Here is a 23,291-nt window from a genome sequence, read left to right on the forward strand (position 1 = left end):
TAACATGATGTACGTCCAGTAAATACATATTTAATACATTCACACTTAATACTTTATTCTAAATAGGAATATCAATAGGCCTCAGCTTTACGCTTATTAGTATATATAAGTAGATCGTGGTCTACAGGAAACTGCTTACAACTTATAATGTGTTAACTACGTCTCTGATCGAACAAACTAATCCTCACTAAAATTGCAAATTAAGTTTCCTGCCACCTAACAATGAACCAGTCCTTAAACGTGTTCCATTTTAACTCGTACTGGATATCATAACATATTCCGGAGTTATATGGGTGCGGTGACCCTCATTTCGGAGAAACTATGAAAGTTTAGGCCTATGACAATTCAGTTTGTTGTTTTCGGACAGGTGCCAAATGGTCCGGTTCTGTTCGCCTTTATGCGTCAAGGGAGTTAACTCCAACCGAAAAGTGAGTATACTGAGGTTCAGGTTTATAATTACCTTCTTTGAATTGCTTGTTGAAATAATTAAAACATTTTAAAGATTAAAAATAAAGAACAAGTAAGTGTCTGTAATTTGAAACCTATCATATGATCACCGCATAAATTGCATGAATCAGGTATGCCTAAACGTTTGTTTCTTTAGGAAATATTTCAAGCGTACGTTGGACAACGGTTAGAAGGGAAGTCCCCAAATACGTGTTAGCAAATACAAATGATAATGAAAGTAAACAAATATATTGTATTATCCTAAAATGGAAATTCTTTATTTCGAAGAACACGGAAGTAAAAATGGGGAATATGTTTTCCAATGAATCTAGCTCTACATTATAGATATATCGTTACGTTGCACTTCGCCGTGGGTAAAGTTGTTTACCGATGATAACTTATACACTGAGATAATCAGGATGCAACTATAAATAGAACGGAACAGTAAGAGGAAGGCAAAGGTACGTAAGAAGGATAAGATTTTTGTTAGTCTTTTAACTTGAAGGAAATTGTTTAAAGGAACTGTGGTGGTTAAATATCATGTGATACTATACATGTGGACTCCATACTGTGTTTCATATCCAGGATTGAAAGTATTTCAGTTTAGACCAGCGTTTATTAACGACTACAATATGTTTCTTTGTGTAATATAAAGAGTTGTAGAACGTCAAATCATGGTTATATATATTGTTTTGCTATAAACCAAACAGATTTCCTTTGTATATCATAAAACTTGTTGATAAACCTAAACTTTATATATACATATAAAAAATGACAGGTTGGGGTATATAATTTTGTTTCAAGCAATAAAAAAAGTTCATTAAACTTTTGGTTGGTTGTGTAGATGTTCAGGCCAACAAATGATTTGTCTATCATACGATTACCATGGTAAATACTAAAACTGCATTACTAGGGAGAAATTCTTTTTAATTCAACTGGGTGAGTGTAACAGGCACCTAAGTCTAAGCTAGTTAACCAGAGGTCCTGGGTTCAATCCCTAGCGGAGACATTGAAAGAAGTTAATTACCTTAAGCTTTCTTATATTAATACTCTTGTATAGGGACTTGGCAAAACCTGATACTAATCAGATTGTACCAAAGGCATCGCTGTAACCCTTGGAAACTTGCGGGCAATGTGTTTGATGGAGGTGGTCCTTTGAGTATTATTTGCTTTAAACAATTTATTATGTAAATATCTATATTTGGATTATACCTAGCATAGTCTCTACTAAAACTCTCCATTTCTGGTCATTATACATATGCATCATGTTTTAAGTAACAAGTATGATCATTTGATCTCGTATGCATATATCTTTAGCATTATTATTATAAATTAAGGTTAAATATAACATCTGAAAACTAATCATACATCGTATTTTGAGGATGAGTACACCACTTACATACAACAAATATGTGCACATAAAACATAAGATATATACATTGTTCTAAAGATTTATAACAAAACTACATTTCATACCCCAAAATGATAGAAAGCATAACAAAACCCATATCACCAATTATTCACTCATACCAAAAGACAAAACACATGCACTCATTACCATATAACAATTAATGTACACTTATACTGAAAGACAACACAAAACAATAAACACATTCATGTGCTATACACACTTACTGAACACACAGTGATAATAGAAACACATTCATTTATCTGCCATAACCACTATACACGAGATAATTCTTTATAGATAACTTCAGACATTAATGAAACATCCATAATTATAATAATTATTATATCATCACAGTATTTGTTATAACCTAAATTACTTACCATATTCCTGACATAGGATTACATTGAGATTCCTAGAAGTACAACATATGAAGGTGTTTACATCATCATCGTCATCAAATACAGTCACTCTGTTAAATCATTTATAAAAGTTCATACAGAGGGTGATTCTACATCATAACACTCTAATCGGTTCCAGTTGTAAATCTTGTTGGAAGAAAGCTAACATTTTGATGAATATTAGTTTGAGAAAAAATGTATGTTAAAGAATTTTTGATTTCTCAGTCTGTAGTTACCGGGTTGATTAGAATTAATATAAAGTTGTTTTATTTCATTAAGATAATTAGGTGTCATGCGATTAATGGTTTTGTACTGTATAAGGATCAGACTTTTATCTCTTCTAGCTTTAATAATGTATAATTTTGTTTCATGGTACAAAATTTAGAAAGAATTATCAGAAATGTCATATTTCCTAAGCTTATACAAAAGACGTTATGTCATACCCTATCAAAAGTTCTGCTTATATCTGAAATGCAGACCTGTAAACACATCAATGCTTAGAGACAGGTTCTCTTTAGCTTGATGAGCCAAATCTACAACGTTTAATCCCTAGCAAAGACACTGAATTAAAATATAACAAATTAATACACTACAAATAATCAGAAATGTCAAACTGTGGACACAAACACATATGTTTGTTTTCATTGGCATTATAGCTTTATTTAATCAAGCACATGTTCAAATTCTGTAGATATGATAATTATATAATTAAAACATTGCAGATTTGAATATCCAAATTTCAGTCAATATGATGTGTTTTACTTTATTAAACCATATTTGTTGTGTTTCACCTGTGGGATAGAATTGTTGTTGAAATTTCATTTACGCAACTCAAAAGTTGATTTATCGTGGATTAGTTTTCTTTGTCTTTGCTCTTCACAGATTTAAAATTCAGAATGACTTTGAAATGGAGCTAGGTTTCCAAGCATCGTCAGATAAGTTTGTGCTGCTTTCTCAGGCAGAGGCAGATTCATTAAAGAGTAAAGCCAAAGGAGCACATAACCTTAACCTCCATCTCCAAGAGAATGACATAGAACTACGCAAGGAAAGAAAGCGATCAAAAGAGCTGGAGAAATGCCTTCTAGAAGCTCACAAACGTATTGGAGAGTTGACTCTTGAGCGGAAAGATGTAATCACTCAACAAAGGACAAAAAATAGTGATAGCAGCTGTCCAGAATCATCTGTCTCACAGTTTGAATCCTCCAGTCCTCATCTGTCTTCTACTGAGTCTAGCTTACAGGTAGATGGAGGACCTCTGTCTTATAATACAGGTCACACCAAGGACAAATCAAGACATCAAATGATACCACATCAAGTGACATACCCAAAACCACGTGTATTCAAATTTGGGAATGAAATAGACTCAGTGATAAAAGAAAATTCTGATTCCATGATGAAGGAAAAATTGACGGATGCTTCAAAACGTGACAATGACTGTAAAGACTCTGTTAAAGAGCCTGTAGCAGGAGTTTCAGTTCATTACTTCAACAATTTGAAAATGGAACTTATCAAAACAAAGAAAGAATTAAAGCGAGTTCTCCAACAGAAACATACAGATCTGAATCAAGTTGAGGTTTGTAGAGGATAAACTTTTCAGTGTATTTAATCAAAGTCATTAAGATACTTCTCAACCAACTGCATTTGTTGTTCATTATTTATCCATTTAAACAATTCTGAAACATATATTGGTACTTAAGCTTTTGATACGCAATAAGAATCATATTTTGCAAGAAGTTTGCCATCTAATGTATGCATGAGGATGTGTTTGGATGAGTTTGGCTGCCATGTTAAAGTTATCAAAACTATTGAAAGCTAGAGATAGTTTCAATCAACATTCATGACCTATCATTTGAAAGCTATTGAGAAAGTTAGACAATTCCGCTACCTGTTTGAAATCATTATATATATATATTCAATCATATTGACAAGAATTTATACTGAAGTGTTCCCCTGAAGTATTACATAATAAGTATTCCTCAAAAGTGAAGTATTTTATGATCAGTATTCCTCAGAAGTATTTTATGATCAGTATTCCTCAGAAGTATTTTATGATCAGTATTCCTCAGAGGTATTTTATGATCAGTATTCCTCAGAAGTATTTTATGATCAGTATTCCTCAGAAGTATTTTATGATCAGTATTCCTCAGAAGTGTTTTATGATCAGTATTACCAAGGTGTTTTATGATCAGTATTACCAAGGTGTTTTATGATCTGTATTCCTCAGAAGTATTTTATGATCAGTATTCCTCAGAGGTGTTTTATGATCAGTATTACCAAGGTGTTTTATGATCAGTATTACCAAGGTGTTTTATGATCAGTATTACCAAGGTGTTTTATGATCAGTATTACCAAGGTGTTTTATGATCAGTATTACCAAGGTGTTTTATGATCTGTATTCCTCAGAAGTATTTTATGATCAGTATTCCTCAGAAGTATTTTATGATCAGTATTCCTCAGAAGTATTTTATGATCAGTATTCCTCAGAAGTATTTTATGATCAGTATTACCAAGGTGTTTTATGATCAGTATTCCTCAGAAGTATTTTATGATCAGTATTCCTCAGAGGTGTTTTATGATCAGTATTATCAAGGTGGTTTATGATCAGTATTACCAAGGTGTTTTATGATCAGTATTACCAAGGTATTTTATGATCTGTATTCCTCAGAAGTATTTTATGATCAGTATTACCAAGGTGTTTTATGATCAGTATTACCAAGGTGTTTTATGATCAGTATTACCAAGGTGTTTTATGATCAGTATTACCAAGGTGTTTTATGATCAGTATTCCTCAGAAGTATTTTATGATCAGTATTACCAAGGTGTTTTATGATCAGTATTCCTCAGAGGTATTTTATGATCAGTATTCCTCAGAGGTGTTTTATGATCAGTATTCCTCAGAGGTATTTTATGATCAGTATTCCTCAGAGGTGTTTTATGATCAGTATTCCTCAGAAGTATTTTATGATCAGTATTCCTCAGAGGTATTTTATGATCAGTATTACCAAGGTGTTTTATGATCAGTATTACCAAGGTGTTTTATGATCAGTATTCCTCAGAGGTGTTTTATGATCAGTATTACCAAGGTATTTTATGATCAGTATTCCTCAGAGGTGTTTTATGATCAGTATTACCAAGGTATTTTATGATCAGTATTACCAAGGTGTTTTATGATCAGTATTACCAAGGTGTTTTATGATCAGTATTCCTCAGAGGTGTTTTATGATCAGTATTCCTCAGAGGTGTTTTATGATCAGTATTACCAAGGTGTTTTATGATCAGTATTACCAAGGTATTTTATGATCAGTATTCCTCAGAGGTGTTTTATGATCAGTATTACCAAGGTATTTTATGATCAGTATTACCAAGGTGTTTTATGATCAGTATTACCAAGGTGTTTTATGATCAGTATTCCTCAGAAGTATTTTATGATCAGTATTACCAAGGTGTTTTATGATCAGTATTACCAAGGTGTTTTATGATCAGTATTCCTCAGAGGTATTTTATGATCAGTATTCCTCAGAGGTATTTTATGATCAGTATTACCAAGGTGTTTTATGATCAGTATTACCAAGGTGTTTTATGATCAGTATTACCAAGGTGTTTTATGATCAGTATTCCTCAGAAGTATTTTATGATCAGTATTCCTCAGAGGTATTTTATGATCAGTATTACCAAGGTGTTTTATGATCAGTATTACCAAGGTGTTTTATGATCAGTATTACCAAGGTATTTTATGATCAGTATTCCTCAGAGGTGTTTTATGATCAGTATTCCTCAGAGGTATTTTATGATCAGTATGATCAGGTATTTTATATCAGTATTCCCAAGGTGTTTTATGATCAGTATTCCTAGAGGTATTTTATGATCAGTATTCCAAGGTGTTTTATGATCAGAGGTGTTTTATGATTCAGAGGTGTTTTATGATCAGTATTACCAAGGTGTTTTATGATCAGTATTACGAAGGTATTTTATGATCAGTATTACCAAGGTGTTTTATGATCAGTATTCCTCAGAAGTATTTTATGATCAGTATTACCAAGGTGTTTTATGATCAGTATTCCTCAGAAGATCAGTATTCCTCAGAAGTATTTTATGATCAGTATTCCTCAGAGGTATTTTATGATCAGTATTACCAAGGTGTTTTATGATCAGTGTTCCTCAGAGGTGTTTTATGATCAGTATTACCAAGGTGTTTTATGATCAGTATTACCAAGGTGTTTTATGATCAGTATTCCTCAGAGGTGTTTTATGATCAGTATTCCTCAGAAGTATTTTATGATCAGTATTACCAAGGTATTTTATGATCTGTATTCCTCAGAAGTATTTTATGATCAGTATTCCTCAGAAGTATTTTATGATCAGTATTCCTCAGAAGTCAGTATTACCAAGGTGTTTTATATGTATTACCAAGGTATTTTATGATCAGTATTCCTCAAGGTGTTTTATGATCAGTAGGTGTTTTATGATCAGTATTCCTCAGAGGTGTTTTATGATCAGTATTAGGTATCAGTATTACTCAGAGGTATTTTATGATCAGTATTACCAAGGTGTTTTATGATCAGTATTACCAAGGTGTTTTATGATCAATTACCAAGGTGTTTTATGATCAGTATTACCAAGGTGTTTTATGATCAGTATTCCTCAGAGGTATTTTATGTCAGTTTATGATCAGTATTACCAAGGTGTTTTATGATCAGTATTCCTCAGAGGTGTTTTATGATCAGTATTACCAAGGTGTTTTATGATCAGTATTCCTCAGAGGTATTTTATGATCAGTATTACCAAGGTGTTTTATGATCAGTATTACCAAGGTGTTTTATGATCAGTATTACCAAGGTGTTTTATGATCAGTATTACCAAGGTGTTTTATGATCAGTATTCCTCAGAGGTGTTTTATGATCAGTATTACCAAGGTGTTTTATGATCAGTATTACCAAGGTGTTTTATGATCAGTATTACCAAGGTGTTTTATGATCAGTATTCCTCAGAGGTATTTTATGATCAGTATTCCTCAGAGGTATTTTATGATCAGTATTCCTCAGAGGTGTTTTATGATCAGTATTATCAAGGTGTTTTATGATCAGTATTACCAAGGTGTTTTATGATCAGTATTACCAAGGTATTTTATGATCAGTATTACCATTTTAGGTATTTTATGATCAGTATTACCAAGGTGTTTTATGATCAGTATTACCAAGGTATTTTATGATCAGTATTACCAAGGTATTTTTATTAGGTGTTTTATGATTATTCCCAAGGTGTTTTATGATCAGTATTCCTCAGAGGTGTTTTATGATCAGTATTACCAAGGTATTTTATGATCAGTATTACCAAGGTGTTTTATGATCAGTATTACCAAGGTGTTTTATGATCAGTATTACCAAGGTGTTTTATGATCAGTATTACCAAGGTGTTTTATGATCAGTATTCCTCAGAGGTGTTTTTATGATCAGTATTACCAAGGTATTTTATGATCAGTATTACCAAGGTGTTTTATGATCAGTATTACCAAGGTATTTTATGATCAGTATTACCAAGGTGTTTTATGATCAGTATTACCAAGGTGTTTTATGATCAGTATTACCAAGGTGTTTTATGATCAGTATTACCAAGGTATTTTATGATCAGTATTACCAAGGTGTTTTATGATCAGTATTCCTCAGAGGTATTTTATGATCAGTATTACCAAGGTGTTTTATGATCAGTATTACCAAGGTGTTTTATGATCAGTATTACCAAGGTGTTTTATGATCAGTATTACCAAGGTGTTTTATGATCAGTATTACCAAGGTGTTTTATAGTATACCAAGGTATTTTATGATCAGTATTACCAAGGTGTTTTATGATCAGTATTACCAAGGTGTTTTATGATCAAGGTGTTTTATGATCAGTATTACCAAGGTGTTTTATGATCAGTATTTTATACCAAGGTGTTTTATGATCAGTATTACCAAGGTGTTTTATGATCAGTATTCCTCAGAGGTGTTTTATGATCAGTATTACCAAGGTGTTTTATGATCAGTATTACCAAGGTGTTTTATGATCAGTATTACCAAGGTGTTTTATGATCAGTATTACCAAGGTGTTTTATGATCAGTATTCTTCAGAGGTGTTTTATGATCAGTATTCCTCAGAGGTATTTTATGATCAGTATTACGAAGGTATTTTATGATCAGTATTCCTCAAGGTGTTTTATGATCAGTATTACCAGAGGTGTTTTATGATCAGTATTACCAGAGGTGTTTTATGATCAGTATTCCTCAGAGGTATTTTATGATCAGTATTCCTCAGAGGTGTTTTATGATCAGTATTACCAAGGTGTTTTATGATCAGTATTACCTCAGAAGTATTTTATGATCAGTATTACCTAGGTATTTTATGATCAGGTGTTTTATGATCAGTATTACCAAGGTGTTTTATGATCAGTATTCCTCAGAAGTATTTTATGATCAGTATTACCAAGGTATTTTATGATCAGTATTACCAAGGTGTTTTATGATCAGTATTACCAAGGTGTTTTATGATCAGTATTACCAAGGTGTTTTATGATCAGTATTACCAAGGTGTTTTATGATCTGTATTCCTCAGAAGTATTTTATGATCAGTATTCCTCAGAAGTATTTTATGATCAGTATTCCTCAGAGGTGTTTTATGATCAGTATTACCAAGGTGTTTTATGATCTGTATTCCTCAGAGGTATTTTATGATCTGTATTCCTCAGAAGTATTTTATAATCAGTATTCCTCTGAAGATGACAATCACATTTTCTGTAATTCATTAACCAAGAATTCACAGTAAATTTTAAACAACATTTTACTTTCTTAGTCTAAGTAGTCTGACCCTAATGGCAACTTAGTTTAGTCAGCTGTTAAACTCTCTAAAATGTTATATAAGTCTAATTTGTAGAAACTTGATTGTTCTCACTGTTTTGTTAAAATCTTTCTCCTCATGCCAGTATCTTGCATATAAGTAAGTCACCTTGCGAAATGCAGCTAGCCACAGGACTATTTAACATAAAGATGACTTTTGAAGATCAATATATGTTGGTCGTGACAGATGGACAGACATTAAAGTCAAATATCCTATATAATCCTAGTTGTTGATAGTCTTGACAGATGGACAGACATTAAAGTCAAATATGCTATATAATCCTAGCTATTGTTGGTCTTGATAGATGGACAGACATTTGTCAAATATCCTATATAATCCTAGCCATTGTTGGCTTTGACAGATGGACAGACATTAAAGTCAAATATGCTATATAATCCTAGCTATTGTTGGTCATGACAGATGGACAGATATTTGTCAAATATCCTATATAATCCTAGCTATTGTTGGTCTTGATAGATGGACAGACATTTGTCAAATATCCTATACAATCCTAGCTATTGTTGGTCTTGATAGATGGACAGACATTAAAGTCAAATATGCTATATAATCCTAGCTATTGTTGGTCTTGATAGATGGACAGACATTTGTCAAATATCCTATACAATCCTAGCTATTGTTGGTCTTGATAGATGGACAGACATTAAAGTCAAATATGCTATATAATCCTAGCTATTGTTGGTCATGACAGATGGACAGATATTTGTCAAATATCCTATATAATCCTAGCTATTGTTGGTCTTGATAGATGGACAGACATTTGTCAAATATCCTATACAATCCTAGCTATTGTAGGTCTTGACAGATGGACAGACATTAAAGTCAAATATCCTATACAATCCGTTATTATTGGTCATGACAGATGGATAGACAATAAAGTCAAATATCCTATATAATCCTAGCTATGGTTGGTCTTGACAGATGGACAGACAATAAAGTCAAATATCTTATATAATCCTAGCTGTTGTTGGTCTTGACAGATGGACAGACATTTGTCAAATATCCTATATAATCCTAGTTGTTGATAGTCTTGACAGATGGACAGATATTTGTCAAATATCCTATATAATCCTAGCTATTGTTGGTCATGACGGATGGACGGACGTCAAAGTCAAATATCCTTTTTAATCCTAGCTATGGTTGGTCTTGACAGATGGACAGACATTTGTCAAATATCCTATATAATCCTAGCTATGGTTGGTCTTGACAGATGGACAGACATTTGTCAAATATCCTATATAATCCTAGCTATGGTTGGTCTTGTCACTTAATTTAGATATCGCCATGTGTTATTTATACATTTAAAACTAACTATAGCTAGAATCCATGGCATACATGTACAATATTATATAAATATGATTTATAGTTACAGTGTCATATGGGGCCTGGAAAGGATTGTTTTTCATGCAAGTATAGGAATGTTTTGCCAATTATAAACTATAACATTGTGAAAAAGACGTAGGATGTTTAGAGCAAGAACTTTCACTCACCCTTTCTCACTACAGCTGAATATAGCCACAGTAAATCGGTGTAAACTTTGGACTTAGGAAAGATTCTGTATCAAAACGTAAACTTATCCAATAAGATCTTTAGATGTATACATCTTCTGTCAAACTTGTTAAAGATCAAGTTTTTGTGGTCTTGTGTACTCTTCTATTTTAAAGTAGTATATCTGGAACTTAGCTAAAATTGTTTAAGCTAAATTGATGTACTTACAGTTACAAAGGCATATGCATCAGGAGAGAGAAGTTTTGGAGGGACAGTTAAGAGAGATGAAAAAAGACCGAGATATGCATGTGGAGCAAGTTCAAAGCCTTCAAAAAGACGTCACCTTTTATAAGACAAAGCTTCATCAAAATATAGAGGGGGCCACAGTGGACAGTGAGTCTTGTGGTTCCTTGTCATCAAGATGCCTGTATGACTCTACCAAGGATACAGAGTCCAGAATGTCTGATAGTTCCTGCCAGACAAGTCCCTTTCTTAGGCCATTGGTGTCCCCAAACTGCAGCAGTAGCAATAGCAAAAGGACAGAGGAGAGAGTTAATGGAAAACATGTTAGTTTCACAGCGTTTTCAGTTTTGAAAACTATGACTGGTATTTTACTGAGTAACACTCTTTCTTCTTATTTATAGAACATCTCTTCTAAGAAAGGTTAGAGTACTTTAATTTAGAATTTGAGAATTTAAGTGATTAGCACAATAAAACATTTTAGAAGTTTTGTCCTACTTTTTTTCCTAAAGGCCTACACATAGTTATTAATTGTGATGATTCATTAATGTGAAAACAGTACATCTGACACTATACCCATCCCTTTCATCTGACTCAACGGGTTATGGTGACATAAAGCCATCATGTTTTGTCATGTGCAGTGCACAGTGTGTAAACTTTCTATTCAAATGATTTCTTTTCAATAACTTCTCAATAACCTTTCAGTGCTTTTAAAGGCCCAGGTTACTGATAGTAGGCCCGGGGCATGCTGGAATGAAGGGGTAGCAAATTTATTCAGATGAATGACCTTGTCCCACATTCAAGGTCATAGTGATCAAATAGGTTAACTTCTTAATAACCAAAAGGTCCAGGCTATAGATGTTGTTTCTATAATATTATTGGATGAAGGACAATTAAATTCATTAAAATGATTGACCTTGACCCACTTTCAAGGTCACTGGGGTCAAAAATATTGACTTTCCTCCATCACAGTCCTTGGTATTGGTATTTGTGTAGTAGGATGCATTTAGAAAAGGATTTCAGTTTTGCAGAAATTTACTTTGTAATGTCTTCTTTGTAAGCTTTAAAACAGGTGAGCAATTCAGGCCCATTTGGTGGCTGTCATTTATGTCTTTGTAGCCAAATGACCGTTTAGGTCCATGGAATTTTGTCCATTTAGAGAAAGATCTCAATCAAAGTCCCTGTAAAGCATCTCTGATCTTGAGAATGTGTATTGTAATATAAGGAAGGAGGGTGCATTTAACTTCCCACAATCTGATGTTGAGTTGGGAGCATTTTGGGTACTGAAGACTTTTTTTTTTGTTGTATTAGGAAAGTTGTCCCCTGGGTTGATGAAAGGAAAATATTTGTGTTATTGTTATTTTTGGATGCTTCTTGTTTATAGATGACTGATATGAGATTGTCACCGGATCAAGCACAGGTAATGAAGGACACTCAGAATCAGATACAGAGGCTGACGAAGCAACTGGAGGATCAGCAGTTACTTTATGAACAGGTCATCAGAGAGAACAAGGTATACAATGTTATCATAAAAAATGTTGACCTTTAAAGTCATTAGAACCAGACAGTATAGACAATGCAGCAAGGTCTACAGTACAATAAAGGAGAGCAGTAAAGGTCATTAGAGAAAGGACAGCAGTAAAGGTCATTATAGGAAGGTCAACAATAAAGGTTATCAGAGGAAGGTCAACAAGAAAGGTTATTAGAGGAAGGTCAACAATAAAGGTTATTAGAGGAAGGTCAACAATAAAGGTCATTAGAGGAAGGTCAACAATAAAGGTTATCAGAGGAAGGTCAACAAGAAAGGTTATTAGAGGAAGGTCAACAAGAAAGGTTATTAGAGGAAGGTCAACAATAAAGGTCATTAGAGGAAGGTCAACAATAAAGGTCATTAGAGGAAGGTCAACAATAAAGGTTATCAGAGGAAGGTCAACAATAAAGGTTATTAGAGGAAGGTCAACAATAAAGGTTATTAGAGGAAGGTCAACAATAAAGGTCATTAGAGGAAGGTCAACAATAAAGGTTATTAGAGGAAGGTCAACAATAAAGGTTATTAGAGGAAGGTCAACAATAAAGGTTATTAGAGGAAGGTCAACAATAAAGGTCATTAGAGGAAGGTCAACAATAAAGGTCATTAGAGGAAGGTCAACAATAAAGGTCATTAGAGGAAGGTCAACAATAAAGGTTATTAGAGGAAGGTCAACAATAAAGGTTATTAGAGGAAGGTCAACAATAAAGGTTATTAGAGGAAGGTCAACAATAAAGGTTATTAGAGGAAGGTCAACAATAAAGGTTATTAGAGGAAGGTCAACAATAAAGGTTATTAGAGGAAGGTCAACAGTAAAGGTCATTAGAGGAAGGTCAACAGTAAAGGTAACTGATTAAACAGTGAATTAAAACAGTCATAAGTAAAACTCCTGATGTTTTCAACATTAATTTTGTAACAAATTTTTAGATCACTCTATTTATTTGATATTTGTGTTTCTCTTTTAAATGTTTTCTGATGTTGGAACATGTTGGTTGTTTTAATTCAGGATATCAAAAAATCCTACCAACAACTTCTTAGTAGTGTTCATGATATGGAGCAGCATCATCAACAGGCAGATCTGAAAACCAAGAACATGGAACTTGAGGATGAAAACTTCAAACTCAAGAAAAATGTCTCAGAATATGAAGAAGATAACAATCAGCTATTTTCGACAGTAAGTAAAACCTCTGTCTACAGATCTTTTACACATGCTCATGGTTTATTGTGAAATCACAAACTTGGGGCAAAGGGTTGGGATTAAAGCAGCATTTAAAATCCTTCTACATCAGTATCGATAAGCACTTAATTGTGTTCAGACCAAACGGGGTAAGCAATACAGGCCCAATGGGCATCTTCTTACACTTAGTATCTTATGTCTACATGTCTTTCCCATGTACTCTATCGTCCTGTAATTCATCTCCTCTGTTGATGTCTTTCATGACACATGTGCAGTTCATAAGTATTTACCTGTTGTGATAATGATTAACACAATAACACAATGATTAAAACAGGTGAGTCACCTCTTAGGAAAGGTGAGTTGATATGAAGAGTTGTGGCAAGGGAGGTTCAATCATCCAAAAAGGTGATATTTCATTTTTTAGCTTGTTCATTATGTAAATATTCTCATACTGATGGGAAAGGGAGGACAGTAGTTTTCCTGTGTGTCCATCTGTCCACCTGTTCCTTTGTGACAAAGTTTGTCAGTGTTCATTTCTTCCATTACCATACACTGTAAAGGAATAAAATATCCTAGATAGGTTTCATTTTCTTAGTTGTTGGGTCAAACATAGGTCACTTACTATTTTCAGATATTAATTATCAGTGCTCTAGTAAAATCATTATGTTGTATTAAGTAGAGGGACCTGGAAGGGGACAATACTCAGTAAGCTTGTAAAATCATTTAGTGTAACAGGTTGAGGGATCTGGAATGGACAATACTCAGTAAGCTTGTAAAATCATTTAGTGTAATAGGTTGAGGGATCTGGAATGGACAATACTCAGTAAGCTTGTAAAATCATTTAGTGTAATAGGTTGAGGGATCTGGAATGGACAATACTCAGTAAGCTTGTAAAATCAGTTAGTGTAACAGGTTGAGGGATCTGGAAGGGACAATACTCAGTAAGCTTGTAAAATCAGTTAGTGTAACAGGTTGAGGGATCTGGAAGGGACAATACTCAGTAAGCTTGTAAAATCAGTTAGTGTAACAGGTTGAGGGATCTGGAAGGGACAATACTCAGTAAGCTTGTAAAATCAGTTAGTGTAACAGGTTGAGGGATCTGGAACGGACAATACTCAGTAAGCTTGTAAAATCAGTTAGTGTAACAGGTTGAGGGATCTGGAAGGGACAATATAACCTCAGTAAGCTTGTAAAATCAGTTAGTGTAACAGGTTGAGGGATCTGGAACGGACAATACTCAGTAAGCTTGTAAAATCAGTTAGTGTAACAGGTTGAGGGATCTGGAAGGGACAATACTCAGTAAGCTTGTAAAATCATTTAGTGTAACAGGTTGAGGGATCTGGAACGGACAATACTCAGTAAGCTTGTAAAATCAGTTAGTGTAACAGGTTGAGGGATCTGGAACGGACAATACTCAGTAAGCTTGTAAAATCAGTTAGTGTAACAGGTTGAGGGATCTGGAACGGACAATATAACCTCAGTAAGCTTGTAAAATCATTACTAATGGTGTGATAGGTCGTAGGGGTTGGTAGGGGACAATGCTCTGTATGCTGGTGGTTGGTAGAGGACAATATTCATTACAACTGTTTAAAATGACACATCTGTTGATTTATTAAATAAAATGTAAAGAAAACCAATATGTATTCTTTCTTATTTCAATGTATGTACAACATACATCTAGGTTATATTGTATCATAGAAATACAAAATTGTAATGTACGTAGGTTCCTACTTCAAGGTGACATGGCATGATATAGTGAATGTAAGATTGGATAGAAAAATTGCAGCTCATTACTTTATGTCTAGATACTGTTGGTCCTGGGTAAGATGTTGTCATGGTTTTGTGTTTTCAGATTGAAGAGATCCAGAACAACTTATGTAAAGTGAGCGATAGAGCCATGCAGCTTGAGGCCACACTACGTGAGGAACAACGATGTCATGGACTCACCAAACATAACCTGTATGTCATGTACGGCACCCTCAAAACTAAGGTAGGTCAGAGTATCCACGTCACAGACTCACCAAACATTACCTGTATGTCATGTACGGCACCCTCAAAACTAAGGTAGGTCAGGGTATTCACGTCACAGGCTCACCAAACATTACCTGTATGTCATGTACGGCACCCTCAAAACTAAGGTAGGTCATGGTATCCACGTCACAGACTCACCAAACATAACCTGTATGTCATGTACGGCACCCTCAAAACTAAGGTAGGTCAGGGTATTCACGTCACAGGCTCACCAAACATTACCTGTATGTCATGTACGGCACCCTCAAAACTAAGGTAGGTCAGGGTATTCACGTCACAGGCTCACCAAACATTACCTGTATGTCATGTACGGCACCCTCAAAACTAAGGTAGGTCAGGGTATCCACGTCACAGACTCACCAAACATAACCTGTATGTCATGTACGGCACCCTCAAAACTAAGGTAGGTCAGGGTATTCACGTCACAGGCTCACCAAACATTACCTGTATGTCATGTACGGCACCCTCAAAACTAAGGTAGGTCAGGGTATTCACGTCACAGGCTCACCAAACATTACCTGTATGTCATGTACGGCACCCTCAAAACTAAGGTAGGTCAGGGTATCCACGTCACAGACTCACCAAACATAACCTGTATGTCATGTACGGCACCCTCAAAACTAAGGTAGGTCAGGGTATTCACGTCACAGGCTCACCAAACATTACCTGTATGTCATGTACGGCACCCTCAAAACTAAGGTAGGTCAGGGTATTCACGTCACAGTCTCACCAAACATTACCTGTATGTCATGTACGGCCCTCAAAACTAAGGTAGGTCAGGGTATTCACGTCACAGGCTCACCAAACATTACCTGTATGTCATGTACGGCACCCTCAAAACTAAGGTAGGTCAGGGTATTCACGTCACAGGCTCACCAAACATTACCTGTATGTCATGTACGGCACCCTCAAAACTAAGGTAGGTCAGGGTATTCACGTCACACTCACCAAACATAACCTGTATGTCATGTACGGCACCCTCAGAACTAAGGTAGGTCCCGTCACAGGCTCACCAAACATTACCTGTATGTCATGTACGGCACCCTCAAAACTAAGGTAGTTCAGGGTATCCACGTCACAGACTCACCAAACATAACCTGTATGTCAGCACCCTCAAAACTAAGGTAGGTCAGGGTATTCACGTCACAGGCTCACCAAACATTACCTGTATGTCATGTACGGCACCCTCAAAACTAAGGTAGGTCAGGGTATTCACGTCACAGGCTCACCAAACATTACCTGTATGTCATGTACGGCACCCTCAAAACTAAGGTAGGTCAGGGTATCCACGTCACAGACTCACCAAACATAACCTGTATGTCATGTACGGCACCCTCAAAACTAAGGTAGGTCAGGGTATTCACGTCACAGGCTCACCAAACATTACCTGTATGTCATGTACGGCACCCTCAAAACTAAGGTAGGTCAGGGTATTCACGTCACAGGCTCACCAAACATTACCTGTATGTCATGTACGGCACCCTCAAAACTAAGGTAGGTCAGGGTATTCACGTCACAGGCTCACCAAACATTACCTGTATGTCATGTACGGCACCCTCAAAACTAAGGTAGGTCAGGGTATTCACGTCACAGGCTCACCAAACATTACCTGTATGTCATGTACGGCACCCTCAAAACTAAGGTAGGTCAGGGTATTCACGTCACAGGCTCACCAAACATTACCTGTATGTCATGTACGGCACCCTCAAAACTAAGGTAGGTCAGGGTATCCACGTCACAGACTCACCAAACATTACCTGTATGTCATGTACGGCACCCTCAAAACTAAAATAGGTCTTAGTATCCATGTCACAGGCTCACCAAACATAACCTGTATGTCATGTACGGCACCCTCAAAACTAAGGTAGGTCAGGGTATCCACGTCACAGGCTCACCAAACATAACCTGTATTACATTACAAAGTATTATTGAATGGAATCTAATGATTCATAATCTAAAAAGTCTGTATATGAAAGTATGGTATAATTGACTTTTTACAGTATGACAGACTTTCTCATCAGAAGAACTTGCTTGAGCAGAGATTAGCTAATTCCTCAGCTGTTGTCATGGGAACCACAGATAGACATATTACACCACAATCTTCCACTGAATCAGATCCTGCTCCACCTGCTGAAGAAATTCACATTTATGAAAACGTTGCAAGAAAATTGGAACCATTACCTAACCAATCAAGTGACTCACGGGTACAAAATTTTGCTGTTTCCATGGGTGACCCAGATCATGTGATGTCAGTTCGAGAGCCAGTGGAATCTACACATCCATATGATGATGACCTGCCACAGAACAGGTCAACCACCCCTCGAAATAGCTCTTCCGAAAATGTCCCTTCACAGTATCTATGTAAGCGATGTCTGAATGAATTTGAAGTAGAAAGGGATTTTCTCTGCCATATTGAAAAGTGTTTGATTGATTGACTTCCAAACAATCAGTTATTGCTGATACATGTCAACAGAAATAGTTGTGGTTATAAAAATGTTGCATTAATCTGCAGCTTATCTTAAAGGTTTTACTGTCAAAATGTCCTAAGGGAAAGTCAGGTGTAAAGTGATTAGCAGACAATTCATCAGTGTTCATTTTGTATACCTACCACTTGTGTAACAGTGTTGTAAAAAAATTAAGATTTTAAAGAAGTTATTTTGTTTCATTAACCATAGTTTAACCAGGAGGCAAATAGATATGTACCACTTACTTATTTTTTACTTTTATAGACTTTTAATGTGGAAAAGTCATTGGTTACAAGTAATTGTGTGCTTATGTTTTCCCCCATGGCTTTTTGTCCCACTTCGAACATTAAAAAGTTTCATGATAAAGTATTTGAAGTGTTTTCTGTCTTGGTACATATAAATTCCATAGACCAAGGAGTGATCTTACAGTTTTAAAATTTATCTAAGTTATTTGAATTTTTTGTTCATCAATTTTAATATGATTTTAAACTTTGAAATCACGAGCTTTGGATAAGGTTATGAAGAAGAACCTCTAGTTTGGATGAAACCAGTCAATGTCTCTTAATAAAGATGACCCAACCTGTCTAGATCTTGTTGCAATTGATTACCTCTCTTCTAAGTCCGAACTCTTCAATCAACCTGTTAACCAGGTGACATCCAGGCAAGGGATATTTTTTTTATAATTTTTTATTTTTTGAAGATTTTCAACAATACATGAAACATAACACATCAAACATTCCACTCACACATGGCCATTTTCACTTAGGTACAAAGGAATGTAAATAGAGTAAAAAATGAAAGCCTGACATTAAGATTGATACTAAAGTAAGTGCTATGTTATAGTGTACCGTTTTTAGAGAAAAGGGAAAAATGGGCAAAATAGCAGTAAGAGAGATGAAGAAGGAGAGGGAGGGAGAGGATGAGTATGGTGGCAGAAGGATCTGACAGGGGTTTTATTATTTTATTTCATTTTTGATACATTCAGCTAACAAAGTTAAAAAAGAAAATAATCCAAAAATTATTTAAAATTTCACTACATAGTCTGAAGTAGTCTTTCCCATTTTTTCCATTCCTGTTTAAAATTGGAGATATAATTTTCCCCATATCCTGTAACAATGTATTTTTGAGTGTTATATGTATCTTTAATTAAATTCTTCAAAGCTGAAAGTGACAGACCAGTTTGCAGACATCTTGCCTGATAGATGTAAAGTTTTATAATAAGTAGGACTAAATTGTCAACATTAGTTTTCCTATCAAAGAAACCAAATATGAAGGATTCTTTATTAAAAGCAAATGGAATCAATAATAGATCTAACACTGCTTCAAAGTCAGTTAAAAATGCTTGTACCTCTTGACATTCCCATATCGCATGAATTATAGTCTCAATATCAGTTTTACATTGGTAACAATAAGGGCTGTCAACAAGACCAATTTTATAAAGATAAGAATTTGTGGTTAAAATATGCTGATTGATTCTAAATTGGAGCCATTGTAGTTTGGTATTTTTACTAATTTTAAAGGGAATGGTATAGATTTTTTTCCATATATCATTATTAAAGTCAAACATTTGCTCCCACTTCTTTCTACCTGTAGATACTGTATTATTCTGACATAGAACATGGTAGAAATCTTTAGTTTCTTTTTTATGTCTAAGAAAAATTTCCAAATTCATCGGGATGTATGGATAGTCAACATTCAAATTAGTAATATCTTCAGGTGAAATTACTTTTTTTACAGAATTAAAGATACCTTGATATGTAAGAAAATTTGTTTGGATGCCAAATTTTTGTATGAACTCTTGATGATTGTAGAAAGATTTATTTCTTTTTTCTTTTATTATATCATTGACTATTATTACCCCCTTTCTATACCATTCCCTGAAAAAACACTCTTGTTTTGTATTTTTATTGATTTGTTATACCAAATTGGGGATTTAAGAATATTTGTTCCACTTTGGCTTCCATAGTTTACACCCTTTTCAATTAGCTTGCCCCAACTTAGTAGCACATCTTTCCAGAATAAGTTTTTACAGTTTCTCTGACATTTTGATAAATAGTCAGTACCACAGTTAGCCATAGTGTAGCTATTTCCGTATGTTTTTACAAAAATCTGCCATTTTCCTTCTGTTGTATATAACCTTCGAATCCAAGTTAGTTTTAAGGATTCTATGAAAGATTGTAAATGTAACATTTTGAGCCCCCCTTCAAAATAGTTTTTGATAATAATGTCTCTTTTTATTTTATCTGTTTTACCATTCCATAAAAAATTATAAAGTTCAGTATTAAGTTTTCTGATAAAACGCTCCCCGGGGTTTGGTAAAGAGATAAAAAGATGATTAAGCTGTGATATCAAAAGAGACTTAATTATATGTATTTTTCCTATTGGTGTTAAAATCCTTCTATTCCATATTCTAATTAATGCCTTAAGTTTTACTAGTTTTTTGTCATAGTTTAATTTTGGAATTTGGTGCAGGTCCACGTTAAAATCAATGCCCAAGACTGTAAACTTTGTAATTCCCCATTGCAAGTTCCACTCTGGAAAGTAAGTGTCATTACTGTACTTTTTACTGCCAATCCAAATAACTTGTGTCTTAGTTTTATTTACTTTTAATCCAGAAATTTTGCAAAACTATGTAGTGCCGAAAAAGACTCTTTCATTGATCTTTTTGTACCATCTAAGATAATAAAAGTATCGTCTGCGTACTGAGATAGTAAAATAGGAACATTGTCTACACTTATGCCTTTTATATTGTTATTAATCCTAAATCTTATAGCAAGTATCTCTACACTTAGAATAAATATATCAGGCGCGATTGGGTCACCCTGACGGCAACCCCGCTTTATTTCGAAAAACTTTGAGAGATTTCCTCCCTGATTAATAGAAGATATAGCATCAGTATGTAAAGTCTTTATCCACCTTCGTAAATCATTTCCAAAATTAAAAAAAAAAGCAACACTGTGTTTATAAAGTCCCAACTAACAGAATCAAAAGCCTTTTCAAAATCAATAATTAAAAGCATACCAGGAATTTCATTTTCATCTGCATACTGCATGATATAAATTATCCTTGTATTTTCCCCTATATACCTCCCAGCAATAAAACCAGTCTGATCCATATTAATTAATTTGTCTAAAACCCTTTTTACTCTACCTGCTATTGAACCTGATGCTATTTTGTATATTATATTGAGTAAAGAGATTGGCCTCCAATTCTTTAAAAACTGCCTGGGTTTATCTCCCTTTGGTACACATGTAATTATACCCTGTCTTTGAGTTATAGATAATCTACCAGTCAAATAGCCATAATTAATAGATCTAACTACAAAATTACTTACTCTCCCCCAAAAACATTTAAAAAATTCTGCTGTAAATCCATCTGACCCAGGACTTTTATTATTTTTCATATTTATTAAAGTACTTGAGGCTTCTTCTAAAGTAATTTTACCCTCCAGTGATAATGATTCTGCCCTATCTAGTTTAGGAATATTATTGTTATATATATCTACATATGTATCTAAATCAACATCTTCAATATTAGTATTACTGGAATACAAATTTTCATAAAATTTTTTTACTTCATTTAAGATATCTTCCTGTTTTCTAATAATTTCCCAATTTTCTTTTTCTATCATTGGAATAAATTTTGATGTAAAATTTCTGTTTTCTAAATTAAAAAAATATTTTGAAGGTTTTTCCCCCTCTTCAACCCATCTAGCTTTTGAACGAATAATATTTCCCTTCATTTTATGTTGCCTAATTGTTTCAAATGTTTTCTCTTTTTCTCCAACTAGATTTATATCTACATTGTCACAGGCCCCTAAAGAATTCATTTCTTCAATAAGATTCTTCTCATGTACGTTTTGTTGCTTTTTCTTATAAGATGAGTACGAAATTGTTTTCCCCCTAATTTCCAATAATAATGTTTCTAAAAAAAGTTGATCATTAATTTGAAATTGAATTTCATTGTCAGGAATTATAGTAGGATAATCAGGATTGTAGACAGGAAGAGCATACTGTAATTTAACTTTAGAAATAAGTTTAATTAAATCTAGATACTCTGAGTCATGCAGTAATGAGTTATTGAATTTCCAAAGACCTTTTCCCTTTTTGAACTCATTAAACTTAAAAGATATTGAAGGTGAGGAGTGATCTGAATGATAGCCAGTTTCTATACTACATTTTTGTATATTTCTCACCAAAGTATGATATTAAAATGAAATCAAGACAAGTTTGTTTTGTAGGATTAGTTCTTCTCCATGTGTATCTTCTTTTCTCTGGGTGTTGTTCTCTATAAATGTCTACTAAGTTAAGTTCTTCCATTAATTCAATTATCTTATCCGTAGCCCTTGGATTATTTATCTGTCTATAATTTTGATCATAGTCTAGGTCAGGATTCAACACCAAATTAAAATCACCACATACAATAGAATATTCATTATTAAATTCATTAATAGCATCTACTACAATTATCATAAAAATCTGTGTTAGGACTATAGATTGTTACCAAAGTTACCTCTTTTTCGTCTATCAACATGTCTAATGCAAGAAAGTTCCCTTCTGTATCTTTCTTTTCATTCCTCACCATCATTTCAAAGTTATTATTAATTATAATTGCGACCCCCCTTAAATTTGATCTAAATGAACTTAAATGACAAGAATATCCCCATTCAGCCTGTATAATATTTTGCATTTCCACAGTAAAATGAGTATCCTGGATACAGTATATGTTATATTTCTTATTTCTAAGATATGAAAAAATATCGCTACGTTTACTCTTGTCCCCAAGACCCTGACAGTTAGCTGTTAGTATCTTAATCAGGCAAGGGATATCAGGAACCAACCTAACACCTTTATCAGAACAATGGCATTGGCTCTTCCCTTGAATTTTAATTCAGAATTAGATACAGTAGAACCACATAATGAATTGAACTTAAAACCTTTTGATGAAAATTCAGGCGACTTCTGTAGTTAAGGAGGATAACTTAAATGTACCTCATTGTGATAAATCATTGACTATGTACAACTTTACCATTGTACTGCTACCAATGAGCTTTGCAATCATTAATTGCTTCTGTATTGTTCTGCAACTTTCAACTGAAGCTAATTTGATAGATTTTAGATATATTTTTGTGATTTTTTAACTCAAAATAGAAAACTAATTTGGATCTTAAATTTTTGTATTCCTTCATACTTGGATGTTACTGGTGAAATATTATGAC

The 23,291-nt window shown here is 34.1% G+C and overlaps 1 protein-coding gene across 1 annotated transcript; it reads left to right on the plus strand.

Moving 5' to 3' along the window:
- Positions 1-709: 709 nt before the first annotated feature.
- LOC132547433 (girdin-like) lies at positions 710-18,484 on the plus strand. The gene is made up of 7 exons (XM_060211189.1): positions 710-908; positions 3,139-3,829; positions 10,863-11,198; positions 12,257-12,385; positions 13,407-13,574; positions 15,430-15,567; positions 17,609-18,484. The coding sequence occupies exons 2-7, from the start codon at positions 3,164-3,166 to the stop codon at positions 18,041-18,043; spliced, it is 1,872 nt and encodes a 623-aa protein (XP_060067172.1). The 5' UTR covers positions 710-908; positions 3,139-3,163; the 3' UTR covers positions 18,044-18,484.
- The last annotated feature ends 4,807 nt before the right edge of the window (positions 18,485-23,291 follow it).

The sequence above is a fragment of the Ylistrum balloti genome, unplaced genomic scaffold (genome assembly GCF_031769215.1).
Source record: "Ylistrum balloti isolate Yb309-2 unplaced genomic scaffold, AGI_CSIRO_Ybal_v1 Utg369954, whole genome shotgun sequence".
Lineage (NCBI taxonomy): Eukaryota > Metazoa > Mollusca > Bivalvia > Pectinida > Pectinidae > Ylistrum > Ylistrum balloti.

What these genes read in the sequence shown, in the direction of transcription:
- LOC132547433 (XM_060211189.1), top strand. Translation starts at nt 3,164, where the DNA reads ATGGAGCTAGGTTTCCAAGCATCGTCAGATAAGTTTGTGCTGCTTTCT. An exon ending in CAGATCTGAATCAAGTTGAG is followed by an intron (nt 3,830 to 10,862) that starts GTTTGTAGAGGA and finishes ATGTACTTACAG; the next exon opens with TTACAAAGGCATATGCATCA. An exon ending in ACGGCACCCTCAAAACTAAG is followed by an intron (nt 15,568 to 17,608) that starts GTAGGTCAGAGT and finishes GACTTTTTACAG; the next exon opens with TATGACAGACTTTCTCATCA.